Source organism: Sinohyriopsis cumingii, chromosome 3 (genome assembly GCF_028554795.1).
Source record: "Sinohyriopsis cumingii isolate HCF-2022 chromosome 3, ASM2855479v2, whole genome shotgun sequence".
In the NCBI taxonomy this organism is placed as follows: Eukaryota; Metazoa; Mollusca; class Bivalvia; order Unionida; family Unionidae; genus Sinohyriopsis; species Sinohyriopsis cumingii.
In genome coordinates, this window is record NC_142963.1 from 121,765,632 (window position 1) to 121,778,289 (window position 12,658).

The window sequence follows — 12,658 nt, forward strand, 5'->3', positions numbered from 1 at the left end:
TTCCCATTGTCCGTAAAGTGACCCCTTTCACTACTAGGGCAGAGCGCCTGGTGATGACCAAGTCGAGTTGGTGCCAGTGATGAGATCTGGGGTGTTTCCATGACACTTTGTGTTGTGGCTTACACTTGAAGAAGGTGTTTGTGATGCACAGGCCATGGTAGGTGCATAGCTCCAGCAGTCTCTGGCCGTTTTCGTTGGTCTTTCCAGTGCCATGATATCCGAGGCAGGTAGGCCAGGACTCCTGGTCCGCACCTACTCTGGCATTAAAGTCGCCGAGGAGGAATAGTGGTTCATTTTTGGGGCATCCTTTGATCTGTTCGTCCAGCTGCCCATAGAACTGATCCTTCACGTCTTCTGATGACGTGAGGGTTGGGACGTAGACACTGATGATGTTGACAGGACCTGAAGTAGTGGTGAGGCGGATGGACAAGAGACGCTCAGTGCCCCCTGTGGGAGGTTCAACCGAGGCCAGGAGATTGTTTTTGATGGCAAAGCCCACTCCGTGCTGACGGGGCTCCTCAGGTTCTCGACCCTTCCAGAAGAAGGTGTAGTTTTCATCTCTGAGGGAGCCACTAGAGGCGAGCCTGGTTTCCTGGAGGGCAGCTATGCTGATATTTAGTCTGGTGAGTTCTCTATCGATGATGGCCGTCTTTCTGGTGTCGTCCACTTCTCTGAGGTCGTCGGAGATGCCTGTACACATGGTGCGCACATTCCAGCTTGCAAATCGAAGAGCTGGAGTCTTCTTTATTGGTTTCTTGTTTCTTTTGTCTGGTGTGGAATTACTGTCTGCTTGTCATGCTGAACAACACACTGAGCTCCAGACACCCACTGGAGCAGGCAGACGATGGCGGGTCAACACCTTATTGACCGGGGGCTGCCCGGCATGAGGCGGGCGATAGTTGGCCAGTGGGACACGATGATCCCTCCCACCGTCAAAGCTGACCCGTGGCGCCCCTTCCCTACGCCAATCGGGTGGGACTTATAACCCGTAAACTGTCAGCTTCCGTGTTGTTTCCTCACTCAGTAGCGAGACTGGAGTGTCCTCTCCAGGGCGCAAGCCTGGGCGTGGAGTATGGAGATCCTGGGCTGCCCAGACGTCAGGATCCCCCTCTCGTCCTTGCTGGTGGGGTCCAAAGGAATGCGGAGCATGACATTTGGCACCAGTTTGGATGCAGGAGCTGCCGGAAGGAGGTCGTAGTCGACCCCCAGCCGCCTTAGGGGCTCCACTCCTGATTTTCTGTCTGGGTTTACTCCCATAGCCTTTCCTTCTCCTGAAGATATCCACAAGGCAGTGGAGCCATAATCCAATGGATGGGACTTGGTTGGTTTTGAATTAGAGTTTCCTTCTCCTAGATGAACTGCCTGACAAGGCTAACGGGCTTCATCTGCCCGGGTTTGGGGTCAGAGTTTCCCTTCTCTTAGACTGGTTGCCTGCCAAGGCTAATGAGCCCAGTCTGCCCACCCAGTTATACCGCCGGGTACTCGGTCGCGCCACACAGCAGGCTCTGTTAAAAACAGGGGGCACCGCGTGAAGGTGCTGCTGTGGACACAATAGTGTAGGAGAGGCCATATGCAAGTAACCTCCTGGCCCGCAGAGCGAGACAGTGGTCCTGCGGCGATCACTACACCTGGGAAGGAGAGGCTATGAGAGACGCTTCACTTTCCTTTGGCAAGCGGGACGTCAGGCCCAGGCCACGCACCCCCCAGTTATGTTATTGGCTAGATATACGTCCGTATATTGACCACAGATTTACCGGCAATGTCACGAGAGAAAAAATGTCTTAAACTCTTACGGTAATTTTAAATGGGTGCGTCTAATGAGCACACTGCGGCATTACTTCTGCATACCCATTGACAAGTCGTTTAATTTGTCCAGTTTGAATCACCTTTAAATATAAATTTCATCAAATTAATTTGATTGATTTTGTACTTAAGTTTTGGTCAAGACTTAAGTTTTTGTTGGTGAAATAAGACCAAAAGTCTTTCGTGAAGGATCGCCCTCTGATTGCTAGGGAGCAGTCCTTATATGATATTACATATGCTAAGGAAAATAGTTGTTTAATACAGCCCAATTACGTTACTACACATGCGCACTTCAACACTGTTTAGATTATTCGTACAATACTTGCTAAGTTTCGATAATCCACAAATTTCTAGAGGTCTAAGCTAGAATCTATTTTGTCTAAAATGTATGTATTGCACGAGCAATTCAAAATTGGGGCTGATAAAAAGGAAGCATTGGAATAAAAGGTATTTCAACAAGCAATATTATTTTGTGTAAACAAAATATTTTGTTTCTATCAAGGTGTGCTTTTGACTTCCTGGTCGTCTACGATGGTCAGAATAAGCAGGCGAATGAAATTGGACGCTTCTGTGGGAAAACGTTTGCCGGAGTATCCTCAACAGGCAACCAAATGTACCTGGAGTTCGTCACGGACGACAGCGACCAGTTTGGAGGCTTCCAATTGGTTGCCACTTTCACCAATAACATAGTTGGTATGCTTGCATACTATATTGCTATAACTTAGTATATGATAACGGTTTTTAGCATTATGATTAAAAATAGAGGATCCTTAATATGAAACACGTCCAGCACATTGAATAACATACTATCGAGCCAAATTGTATTGTGCATGTCTCACGAAAAATATGTTTCGTTTATTATATATCTGCTAAAACGTATGCAATCTGATAAAGTTTTTATGTAAGTTGCGCTTCAAAGTGCTTCGCCAATGCAATGATACTGCGCTGATAAAGACAAGCCTTATGTGATAGACGTTACCGTCTTTCATTCGTGACAATGTACAGATGCATGTCTTTGTTTCTTCAAGGCGGTTTATGCCTGAAAATTAAAGCATATCTTTATTCACCTGATGTAGCTCACATCATAAAAACTGAATAGTGTAAACACGTCTCTTACCTGCAGGCTATGAACACGTTTTAGATAACCACGATCATTATCTTCGTCAGACTCGTTGTCATCATCATCGTTATCAGTAAGATAATTAATGTATAACATGCTATCATTCTTTTGATAATGGGGCTACTTTATAATGAGGGCCATATCCTAGAAAATGTTCAAGTATGAGACTAGAAAACGACTGGAATTCATCAACCATCGTAATACCCTTTCAGCTACGATCTATTTTTGCTACTTCTGCCATTGTAAATTTAGTCTGACAAATTAAATGGAAACTAAAATTAGACAACTGCAATAGAGAAAATAAAACAGACATGGAAAAAGTGGAATAAAGTATGAACGATGGCAGCCAAGTGCACATAAACATAAACGTGATCGATGATATTTAGTGATTTGATATTACATATAGAAAGTCATTGATGATTAAAAGTTATAATGAGAGTGTGGCAGGAGGATAAGTTATATATCTTTTCACAAAAATTGCACAACAAAAGTACAGAAAGATGATTCGAAGATATTGAGAAAAAAATTGCAAATCACAAGAACAAATATATGAAACATAAATATAATTAGGTAATAACGGAATGACGCAAACGATTAGAAGAGGAAATAAACAAGTAAAACAAACAAGCATACGAAAACATAATAGAAAGTGTATTACAGTTTATGATAAACTTAACAAGCTGCTCATCTAATCCTTGTCTTACAACTTAAAGTAACGTTACGTAATTTTCTTAACGTAACGTAATCGATACAATGTACAAAATACTTCAGGAGAAAAAAATCGTTCACTTCCGGAACAAAATTTTAAACCACATTTAACATTTGTTTTTGTTTTAAAAATTGATAGTGGTGACTTTATGAACAGAAACCGAGCTTAGTGTAAGATAATATTTTGGCAGAATAAAATTCATCCAGCAGTATGCATGACAACAGCAGAATGTGGACTATATTATTGGAACTAGACAGATCAGTGTAATTTGTAATTCGTTATGTAGGTATAGTTACTTTACATATGGGAACTATTACCTGAATGAGCAGTATCATTACCTGATAAACAAGCTTAAAGGTAACAATGAATGACCTATCTCAGAAAGTAAATTTGACGACATTGGCAATAACTGTTGTTATCACTGGAGTATTTTGATCGCATTTGTTATAACTATTGTTATCGCTGTAGTATTTTGATTGCATTTGTTATAACTGTTGTTATCACTAGCGTATTATGTTCACATTGGCAATAACTGTTGTTATCGCTGGAGTATTTTGATCGCATTTGTTATAACTGTTGTTATCACTAGCTTATTTTGATCACATATGTTATAACTGTTGTTATCACTAGAGTATTTTGATCCCATTTGTTATAACTGTTGTTATCACTAGCTATTTTGATCACATTGGCAATAACTGTTATTTTCACTAGAGTATCCCTCTGTTACGTATTTAAGACTGTCAGACAAACAATAGAAGAGATAAAACAGACGAAGTCACGTGATCCAAAATCTCATCAAAGATAAAGTTGGCAATCTCGAATGCCTTAATTTTTCTTTAGTGTTTCAGTATCTCTCTTTTGGATGGCATTTTGGCATTTTGGCAATTTTACATATCTTTTACTGGCTTGAATGTATGTCCAACGTTGGCATCTATATTGCAAACAGACAATGATATTACTTTTAGATTACAAAAGCTCTATGAAATTAGAAATGATTTGGTTAAAGACGTCATTCAATACAGAAATGTCAGAAGGAAATACAGAACAGTATATAAGCATTTAAATTTAACAGAGTTGAAATTGTCGACTGATTCTGCTGGAATCGGTGTAGAAGCTGCTAGTTTAGGAAGTCATAGAAATAGCTAAATGACTTATAATTCCTGGTTTTAGCAGATTTGGTGGAATCTTAATGGGATTCGATGCACACACTTTATCTGAAAACTTTATATGCATCACAGGTTTTAAACAATATGATATAATACATCTGCATTAATAAGCTGAACAGTATTGATGACATCATACGCAAGACAATAAGTAATAATGAAATTAGTAATGAAGAATTTAATTGGAAAATTACATACTACAATAAATACAATGAAATAGTGAATTTAGTCAAAAATATAATACAAAAAGTCATTATGGAGAAATTAATGGAGAAATAAGTGTTGATAGTATATTATGATGTTTAAGGAGACAAAGTAAACGCAGAGAAAGCAAAGGGGTGCAAATGATGGAAAATCACTGACGCTACATTAATGGAAAACTCTGTCACCATGAAGGTACCACATACCAAAGAAGTCTCAGCAATACGATTAATAATAGAAATAATCTATTATCCAGTTTCACAGCAGAGAACTTATTTTGTCTAAATATTTCCAATGATATAAAACAGCATAAACTAAACTACTGCATCAAGGATAAAATAATACTTCGAAATGTAATAAATTTAAAGAGAAAATGACTAAATGGTGTTCGTCAAGAAAATATTGAACTTGATCGCTTGAATCTAAGTTTAACATTTTTATCATTCCTCGTAAAAATTACACAATGTACATTACCAAGTCAAACTCTAAACTGGTAGAATTCAATAACCAAAGAACTAAACAGACATCGACTGAATGGGACACAAATTTTAGAAACCTAAATATTTATACATTTTCCTCCTTAAGATGAACAACACTAACAATTAGTTCGGAGGACATTATTAGTATTGCTAGAGCCTCAACGTATTAAAACTGTTTAATCATTAGGACTTTGTTTCATAATTGAATGATAATTACAAGCATAATAATATTATGGAAATGCACACAAATTTGTTACGACGCTTTGGTCTTAAAGTAAGTAACAGGAAGAGTACAACAATTAAGTTTAGTAAAACGCAACAAACAATTTATTTCCCAATAATGCAATTTGAAATCATAAAAGTAACGTACAGTGAATTGAAACCCAAATAATCTTAAATATTTTATCAAAAGTCTAACAAGTAGAAACTGTTCTGAATGAATTCCATTATTATAATGTGCTGATTTGCCAACAGTCTTGGATGAGCTGATGTGTCATTAGTCTTGATGTATCACAATGATATAATCCAGAATGTTCTTGAAAGAATCATAAAAATCGCAAAACAGAGATTTAGTGCAAAAGTCAATGAGCACTTTGCAATTCAAATTAATAATTTAAATAAAAGATTCATCTCAAATTAAATCAGAACGCAACTAAAATTAACGAATTTTTTTGTGGATGAAAACAACCTTGTATAAAAACTATGAAACAATAAGAAGAACACCATGTGTCAAAAGTTTTTCCAGAACATTCTTAAGATGCAAACAGGGTCAGGTCTTTTACTTCAAATTAGTAAAGAACTTGAAAATTATAAGGTAGAGCGGGGATTTTTTCCAAGGGGAAATCAATGTCCAGAACTTAAATCCAAGTAAACAAATTGTAGTATAATCTACAATCATAGAAAAAATAGCTATGAAATATGTTATTCACAAATGACCCTTACAATCTATAATCATAGACAAAAGCTAAACACACAGTATCGATATACATAACAAAATGTATAGTTATTTCGTGGTAGATGCCTAGGTAAAGGTTAAAAGAAACCCCGACTTATTCAGTATTGTTTCAGATGACTTTAGTTCCAATAAATGGATGTATTACATTTTGAGATTTCATATGGTGGTATGTTAGGCGATCATGACATTAAATGTGAGTGTTGCAGTTGAGAAAGAAGGTAAAAATCTGTGTGATATGTGGTTTTGAAATAATTGCAAAACCTGAAGGAGGGCAAAGATTACAATATATCTTTAAAAAACACACACCAAAAAACAAAGCAGCAAAACCTTTATCAGCTAAAAATGTAATAAGATGCCTATTAGACAACAGTGCCTAGTTGAAATGAAGGATATTACAGGCTAAATGAAGTATATTGCAGGTGAACTCAAGGATATTACAGGTGAAATGAAGGCTATTACAGGTGAAATAGAAATAATAGCATCACATATTCTGATGTTAACTTCTGCCACATCTCTAAAACGTTAACATTGAACTATGACAAAATGGATGCAAAACTGCTGGGCAAAGTCAAATGGCAGTTTACAATATAGAAAACAAGGTTTGTCTGGCTGTGGAGGCATTACAGTTATTTGTCAATTTCGCGCAAATTAGATATAATGATAATTGCACTAGAAAATTAATCACAGGATCACAATATGAATACCTAAAGTATTCCGTATCTATAAAAAAAGGTATTGTCGCATGTTAAATGAGCTATATAATAAATGAATTCGTCAGTTTTTAAAGTGATAGATGCAGGTTTGATCTTCATCAATAAAGTTGCGATGTCAATATCTGAATTTAATGTTTGTTTATTTGTGGACGTGCTAATAGTATAATCTAACATTGTTTATTTAAAATACATCATATAAGAAAATATAAACATTAATATACCTATTTATATAATTGAAATTATATTCTTCCGTACTTGTAAAGGAAAATTGCAGATACAATTAAAATATTCTCACACTAAAATCAGTTCCTTTATTCTTCCCAGCTGATAATACAAAAAACATAAAATCTGTAAGTACAAAACTGGTATTGATTTCACATTGGATATTTAAAAATGATAGCAAATCCTTTTTCAGCTGGTTTTATATTACAGCTTGGGGACACTCTACATTATTCTAGATCTCCCTAAAATGACTTGAAAAAACTGAAATTTAAATACAGTTAAATTCATACGACATTGAAGACTTTAAGTCAGGAATTGCATCTAAATACAAATGATGTTAGAAAAGCTAAATTTACCGTAAGCGTGAAATTATTTATTAGCCTAAAGGAAATAAAGAACGATGCAAATTATAAAATGTTAATGCATATCTTCTTCTTCTGTTTGTGGTATTTCGCTTTGTGTGTGTGTGTGTGTGTGTGTGTTGTTGTTGTTGTGTGTGTGTGTGTGTGTGTGTGTGTTGTTGTTGTGTGTGTATATATATAATGAAATCCAGAACCACACAACAATATATAAACTTTTTGTACTCAAAGCAAATATTTTGTTTAAATAGAATGTGTGCATATGGTAAGTCTTTTAAGGGTCTCTTTAATAAATTTAGTCTTAGTGTTCAGATAGTGAATGAAAAACAAAATTATAGAATGGTGCCTGTTTCTTTTATGTCCTAACAGCTGTATTCTGATTCACCATACCGTATCTGTACAAATGTGTGAGTAGCATAATGGTCCATATTCAACGAAATCATAAACTATAGCACAATTGCGCAATTCCTTCTTAAGTACATTTACACCTTTTGTAATCAATGATTTCCACTATGTAGTAATAAACAATCGCGATCACTTGCGCGTTTCTTTGTACAATGCTGATATCTTTTATATTGAACTTGATGGGTTTCCATCTCTTCTATCTTTTGTTAACAGCTGCATATGTAAATTTTACAGTTTCCATTTTTTAGGTCAACTTACATTAGACAATAACAGAAATATATAGTGCTGTCATGAGTAATAGTTCTGTACACAAATACCAGTTACTTTTAATGGTATTCTCTTGTATTTGTGAGAGTATGGTCCTCGTTATAAAGCAGCCATGATAATACAGGAGAATGACAGCTAATTTTCTGTCATATTGCTACTATCATGATCATTAAAATTGTTGTCTTTGTTGTCATCGTCATCATTTACGTTGCTGCTTTCACATTTTCTCCACCACAAGGCAATGTATAACTTTTATCATTATTGAATCATTTTAGTGACGTGTACATCAAACAAATTCTTGTGTGAAAACGGCCACTGTATTGACCAGACGTACATTTGTGATGGGGATGATGATTGCGGTGATGACTCTGACGAGACAGGAAGCTGTCCTTCAACCCCTCCAGGTATGAACATTACTGATGGATAATAAAAATATAATTAGGAATATACTGGTCGGATCTTTCTATATGTTGACGGCGATGGCAACGAAAACTCTATCACTCAACCCCATAAAACTAACAAGTCCTTTCAATATAAATTAAATGTATAATGAAATCTTATTGAGCTGCCATCGAAAATACTTTGCTCTGCGTCAATGCCAAGAGTTTATTAATTTCTAAAGATGTTGTAGCCATTGTGTTGTGAATGCATTTGAAATCCATTTAAGAAAGGACTTCTGACTGGTCGAAGTGACACAATGATGCATACCCAAATTATAGTCTCATGTCATATACTGATTTGTTCCTTTCAGTAGCTTCAGTTCGTATTAATCTCAGACCGGTACAGAATACAATTTGCGAAATCAATTTATGTTTCTAAGACATGTTCTGGCATGCATATGTATTTGAGAATGTGACGTTAATACGCGTATCGCTCGGAAATTGGAACAAGTATTTTGTATCATCCTCAATGTAATTAAGAACTACATGATCTGCATCCAAGACATTTGGAGGCAACTAAAATCCCGAGTCATTACGTAACGTTCAATAGACGTGTAAAGGATGTAACTAGCTAAATCATCAACCTTTCTAATTACTGATCTGACACAACTCTTTGAATTTACCCAATATCATTGCATCAGTAATTTCATCAAAACAAAATAGCTTAATAATATGTATAAAATATTTCCCTTACCACAGTTCTTATATTTTCCCCCAACACATACAATGGTAAAAATTTAAAACATATGTTGCAAAGTTCTTTGCTGAAGATATAACCTCTTAAAATTGTCGGTCAAAACAGTTTGCAGCCATGCTATTAAAAGCACCATTTTACACATCGTTTGAACAAATTCGCATAAATTAGTTTATTAGCCTCTCAGGTGGCACTGCCCCGAAAAGCAAGTATAAATATATGTTCATATCTGAAGCAATTAACTCCATTCTACGCACTACAAAACTCTAAATAAAAACTACCATTTTGGCCATGACCGGTATATTCAGCCCGCTCTCTAGCTTCAATAATAAAGGAATTAATTTGCCAGAATATAACTTAGTTAAAATTTCTAAACAAAGATTAATCTTGGGTGTGGACGGCTCTAAGGAAGGATGCACTGACACGCACAAGGACACCACTTGGGTGTGGACGGCCCTACGAAAGGATGAACTAACATGCACACGGACGCCACTTGGGTGTGGACGACCATACGGAAGGATGCACTGACACCCACACGGACGCTACTTGGGTGTGGACGGCCCTACGAAAGGATGCAAAGACACGCACACGGACGCCACTTGTGTGTGGACGACACTACGGAAGAATGCACTGACACGCACACGTATGCCATTTGGGTGTGGACGGACCTACGGAAGGATGCACTGATACGCACAAGGAACGCCACTTGGTTTTTGGACGAACCTACGGAAGGATGCACTGACACGCACACGGACGCCACTTGGATGTGGACTATCCTACGAAGGATGCACTGACACGCATACGGACGCACCTTTGGTGTGGACGGTCCTACGGAAGGATGCACTGACACGCACACGGACGCACCTTTGGTGTGGACGAACCTAAGGAAGGTTGCACTGACACGCACACGGACGTCAAAGTGTTCGCTTCTTAGATCGCTAATAATGAAAGCAAATCAAGAAATCAAAACTAATGTACGTTTTCTATCAGCCATGTATTGACTGAAAAACCAGGAAAGTACATTGCATTAGTTTTGTCATACAAAGAGGGCGTATATGTGACTAAAATTAGGCTACGTAGACTTCTGTTTAAGACATATACTGATCTTTCACGACATAGAAATTTGCCGAGCCCTAGAAATCAAATTACCATCAATAATCATAGAAAAGAAGAACACTGGCAAACCTAAAAATCATCACACCTTTAGAATGGAGGATATAGTTTGATCTACCTTAGAGATTTATTGAAAGTTCCTTATCAAATGCAGAGCAGCATGAGTATGGTTCAAATAATAAATAAAAGGTGTGTTACCAAAGAAACATTCTTTAGGGCAGGTCACAAAAATATGATACCCTGTGTGAGACGTAACATTGTGGAAAATACAAAGTCAATTCATTGTTTGATAAAAGATAAAACAATCGTTTCGAAATGGAATGCTTTAATATTCTATCTATCTAATCAGGAGTGTTCGTTCTTTCAAACACTGCATAAAAGAGACAATTTTCATGTGTGTTGATAACATATCTACGTGTAATATATTTCGTGATGTAAGTAAGTGCTGAAAACTTGAAAACTTCAAATTTTACAATCCGGTTGATTATGAGAAACTGAAAAAGATTAAAATTATTTCTACCGAAGAGAATAAAACAATATAGAATTGAAGCACTATAATAAAAATGAATCCTTCCCTTTACTGACATCAATATAAATATTTTAAAAAATATTATGAAAAATAAAAGGATGATTAATCATTTTATACTAGTGTTAACACTATTTAAATACTTTACTGTTGCTACTATTATGAAGATATTGATTGAATTATGCTACGGTTCGTTGATTACAACGTCAAACTTATAGTCACATTAGCATGTGTTTTTGTAATCACCAATCTCTGTTATAACGGCTTCAGCTAGTCTCGTTCAACTAGAGTTTTACGTGACTCAGAGAGAACTATGCCAAGCAAGTCTGTGGTGAAGGCCTGTGCCAAGCAAATCTGTAGTACAGGCCTGTGCCAAGCAAGTCTATGGTGAAGGTCTGTGCAAGATATTGTTACCTACACGTGTCACTCATTTCTTTTTATTTTCTTCGATGTTTCTTCTATCTGAAAATCATTGCATTAAGTCCATTAGAAGTATACGGAAGAAGCGATAACTGTAAGCACATACATTTATTTAGAGTTGGTAGAATGGATTGCTGCAGAAAGAGAGCTGCGTGTGCTCCTCGGTGAATCAGTGTCACAGTCTGACGATTTATAATTTTTTTCATGCACAAGCCAAATATTGTTTTAATTCTGCATACTTTAAGTGGTAGGGAGCTGTCAATCAATCAGGGACTTTATCAGGTTTTTGGTAAACATAAACGTGAGCGTTACAATCGTTTATATAGACCAGGGATCTCAAACTCAAATCATCCGTAGCTCCGTATGATGGCATGTTCGATGGCCCAATGGCCCCACCACCATTGTGATCTCTCAAAGACATCTTGTGACGCCAATCATGTTGCCACAGGATACGTTCTGGCGGGCCGCGTGTTTGAGACCACTGATATAGACCTTTACCAGACCAACATATTGCGAAGTTCTCAAGAAGATACACAATATGTCTTGTACAACGATACTAGGTTTAAGTGTACTAGCTTTCCCCCTTCCTCCCCTTCCAACCACTACTTCTGTAAACAAGAGCTGAAGGCGGTCTAAACTTGTCATTATCGATCCGATTGTATTTATCCTGATTATAATAATGAATTATTGTTGATGATTTTATGTGAATGATGCAATTAACCCAAATGGATAAATATTTCCTCTTAATCAGTCTGAAACGTAATCCTTCAACAAAATCTTTGTACCACAACGGAAATGAGACCATTCAGCAATATTACGACTCTGTAGTCATAAACTAAGTAACAGAAAGAAGCAAAAGAACAAGTTTTGTAAAACGTAACAAGTAATTTAAAAATAAAGGTTCCAAATGAAAATGTGAGAGGAGCGTACCGTATTATTAAGTGAATCCAAAATAATCATGAAAAAGGACCATTAAAGTCCAAACGAATGAAAAGCTCCGTATAAATTTCTGAATCAGAAATGTACTGGTCCGCCAAGAATCGGGACGTTGTCAAAGTGACATTGTCCA

At 36.8% G+C, this 12,658-nt stretch overlaps 1 protein-coding gene across 1 annotated transcript in view; it reads left to right on the forward strand.

The window, feature by feature from the left end:
• Positions 1-12,658, forward strand: part of LOC149803743 (bone morphogenetic protein 1-like) — a 123,037-nt gene that overhangs the window by 19,063 nt on the left and 91,316 nt on the right. Inside the window, exons 3-4 of the mRNA XM_089953987.1 lie at positions 2,306-2,496; positions 8,672-8,800. Coding sequence (XP_089810113.1) covers positions 2,306-2,496; positions 8,672-8,800 — 320 coding nt within the window. The remainder of the gene's footprint in view (positions 1-2,305; positions 2,497-8,671; positions 8,801-12,658) is intronic.